The sequence below is a fragment of the Cricetulus griseus genome, chromosome 4 (assembly GCF_003668045.3).
Source record: "Cricetulus griseus strain 17A/GY chromosome 4, alternate assembly CriGri-PICRH-1.0, whole genome shotgun sequence".
NCBI classification, from domain to species: Eukaryota; Metazoa; Chordata; class Mammalia; order Rodentia; family Cricetidae; genus Cricetulus; species Cricetulus griseus.
This window is the reverse complement of record NC_048597.1, coordinates 33374972-33378594: the sequence shown is the minus strand read 5'-3', so window position 1 is coordinate 33378594 and position 3623 is coordinate 33374972. Positions and strand designations below refer to the sequence as shown.

The 3623-nt window shown below is 31.7% G+C and overlaps 1 protein-coding gene across 1 annotated transcript; it reads left to right on the top strand.

Moving 5' to 3' along the window:
- Positions 1–1878: 1878 nt before the first annotated feature.
- Positions 1879–2835, top strand: LOC100768112 (olfactory receptor Olfr180). The gene has a single exon (XM_027413253.1). The coding sequence runs from the start codon at positions 1879–1881 to the stop codon at positions 2833–2835; it is 957 nt and encodes a 318-aa protein (XP_027269054.1).
- Positions 2836–3623: the final 788 nt, after the last annotated feature.

Below are 3623 nucleotides of genomic sequence, written 5' to 3'. Positions count from 1 at the left end.
CTGACCTATGAGTAAAGAGAGTGTCCTAAGTTCACTTAAATCATTCCCCAATGCTTTAAGACCTCTGTAAGCATCAGGTGACTCTATTGGGCTATATATAATGATGGGTAGTGAGCTCACAGTATGTGGATGGCTTTCAAATTCATTTTTACATATGGAGACACAAATCTAAAATACTTATGAAATTATTTCACATTTTATCCACTTATGTTTACCTTGTCACTGAATTGAAGATATACTGAAATGATAGAATGAAGACATAGGTGAGTTATTCTGTCTATTCTGAGCTGGAAAGCACCATAATTCTCTCAGCAAATACTCAGGAAATCTCTCTGCAACTCTGAAAAATAGTTCTAGGATGGGTAGGAAAATTGTTTCAGATTTGGATGAATAATTTTGTTTGGGACTAGAGAGAAAAAATGAGTTTTGACATAGTATGCTCTTATACACTATTTGAAAATATATTTGCATTGCTTACATTTATAATATGAATATACCTATTTGTTTACATTTTTAATATGAATATACTGATTTGCTGGTTTATGTTGATAAAAGCAATATTTTATAGGGCTAAAAGCATTTTTTTTAAAATAGCGTAATTTGAGAGATATAGTGTTATATATTTAAATTTTAAACAGCAATTTATTCTATTCATTTATTTATAAGCCATTAGTGATACAACACCAGAAAACTTTTCCATGTTATGGGAGTGAAAAAGGAAACAGTGTATTAAGTTCAGTCTAGACAACAGTTGAAATCAAAGAAATGGTAATTACTGTTAGGTCTTAAAACAATGCTATTAAAATTACTATTGTAACCTGTTCTTAAAAATTATCATTTTAAGCTCTATTAGATCCAGAGAATTGTAGCAATTTCTAGGAAAATAAAATGATCATAACAGTAAACAATATGCTGTTTCTACATTTAAACATTTCATTGTTATACTTGACTTACTAAGATCCAGAAAATTAGAGTGGCTGTTAAATTCTGACATGTGGACTAGGAGGAAAATAATTTAAACTTTAAATAATCATATAAATATGAAGCCTTCATTGAACTCAATGAATGGAAAACATAGCTTCATCCTAAAATTATTGGTGAGTATGCAACAAATATTTAGCATTTACATATGTGTGTGTATGATGTGAGGAGATACCTTGTCACTAAGATTCATAATAAAGAATACATGTTCAACATTGAAAACTACACAGAAAATATTAGGATATAGGGATAACTAAGCAATTGTTGGGAAACTTATCAAACAAGATAGAGTGGGATCCCAAATATGTTAAAATCAACAGAGAAGTAATTTTAAGAGAATATATAATACTAAACAATCTTATCCAAACGTAAAACTTAACTGAGCCTTCATGTAAAATATCCCATAATAATGCTATTTGGAAAAAATAACTAAAACAGAAAACATTTTTCAAACTCTAATTTTATGAAGTTTTTATCAATTAGTCACTAAAATATTTACAAGGAAATTTATTTTTAAAAATCACATTGAATCTAAAAAATTTTCTTTGATAAGTATACACAGAGATTCTTTCAATATGGAAATATAGAAAATCACGTACACTAAACAGGAATTCATACAGAGACATGTACTAATCCATGTGAACCATCTAGGAGAAAACAGAAAACTCAAGACTATACTCATATTTATATGCATAATCTGTGTATATGCACTCCTATGCACAACCTATGTGTGATTTCTTCTCAAATAACTTATCCTACCACGACATTTTTCAGGGGATTGACTGCTCGGATAAATTGAAGAGATTCCCAGCTGCTCACTGTAAACTAGAGAGGGAGATTTAGACATATTCTGCCTATAATATCAAACTTGTTAATAATTTTTGTCTCAGCAGAGAAATGAGAATGGAGAAGGTGAATCACTCCTTGACAATAGAGTTCATCCTGGTGGGATTCTCAGATCACCCAGACCTGAAGACCCTCCTGTTCCTGGTGTTCTTTGTTATCTATCTGGTCACCATGGTGGGGAATCTCGGGCTGGTGGTCTTGATCTACATGGAGCGCCGTCTTCACACACCCATGTACATCTTTCTGGGCAACCTGGCTCTCATGGATTCCTGCTGCTCCTGCGCCATCACTCCCAAGATGCTACAGAACTTCTTTTCTGTGGACAGAAGGATTTCTCTCTATGAATGCATGGCACAGTTCTATTTTCTCTGTCTTGCTGAAACTGCAGACTGCTTCCTTCTGGCAGCAATGGCCTATGACCGCTATGTGGCCATATGCAACCCACTGCAGTACCACACCATGATGTCCAAGAAGCTCTCCATTCAGATGAGTATAGCCACCTTCATAGCCAGCAACGTGCATTCCATGATTCATGTAGGCTGTCTCTTAAGGTTAACTTTCTGTAAATCAAATCGCATTGATCACTTCTTTTGTGACATTCTTCCACTGTATAGGCTCTCTTGTACAGACCCTTTTATTAATGAACTAATGATATATATTTTTTCAATGCCAATTCAAGTCTTTACTATTACCACTGTCTTGGTCTCTTACTTTTGCATTCTTTTCACTATTTTCAAGATGAAATCCAAGGATGGGAGAGGAAAAGCATTTTCTACTTGTGGGTCCCATTTTCTTTCTGTGTCAATATTCTACATCTGCCTTCTCATGTATATTCGACCATTTGAAGAAGGGAATAAAGATATACCAGTGGCTGTATTTTATACAATAATAATTCCTTTGTTAAACCCTTTTATTTACAGCCTTAGAAATAAGGAAGTTTTTAATGCTGTTAAGAAAATTGCAAGTACTTATTGTACTTTTAAAAAATCAGCTTCTACAGCTGACTAATTATAGTTAATTAAAATGATTTTATGAATGTAAAATATAAAATATAAAGTATTGGTCTTTAAATTATTAAACTATTTATTTATTAAACTATTTATATACTAGTACAATTCCAAAATAATTAGATAATTATCCATCTGAATTCTATAACTTAAATATTTCAACGTAAATTTAAAAATTGTCGTATCTACTCTTGTTAACTCCATACATTTTTCCAATAGTATTGTTTCAGTATATTAATACCACACCACAATCAGATGTTTAAATGTTTCAGAGTATCTTTTGACTAACATTGTCTAGTCAATTGAACACCTTGGTGTGAGGTTTCCATTGTTTGAAACTTTTAAAAATTCCAGTTGTTCCTTTTCCTTCTCCTTCCCTTCTGTCATTTCTTTCCTTGTCTTTGAACATTTTAAAGTTTTTCACCACCACTCTGAGGCTGTAAAACAAATACAACTAATACAGAAAAACTATACCATATAAATAAATTACGTTTTTAGAACATATCACTTTATAAATATAATACGAAAGTATTGATATTTTGAATATCAATACCATAAGGTCATAGGATTTGGCATATTTTCTAAGATTAATACATTTTATTGATTATTCTTTGAGTAGAATAAACTCAACCTAGAAACTTTGTGTGTTTCTTAGGGTGTCTAATAAAATCTCAACTTTCTGTATAGTCCTTGCCCTGGATATAGGGAATCTTCAGTAATGTGTAAATCCTTGAAATAGAATTAGACATTTTTCCCAAATGGTCTTATAATCTTCTGGTATATATTTTC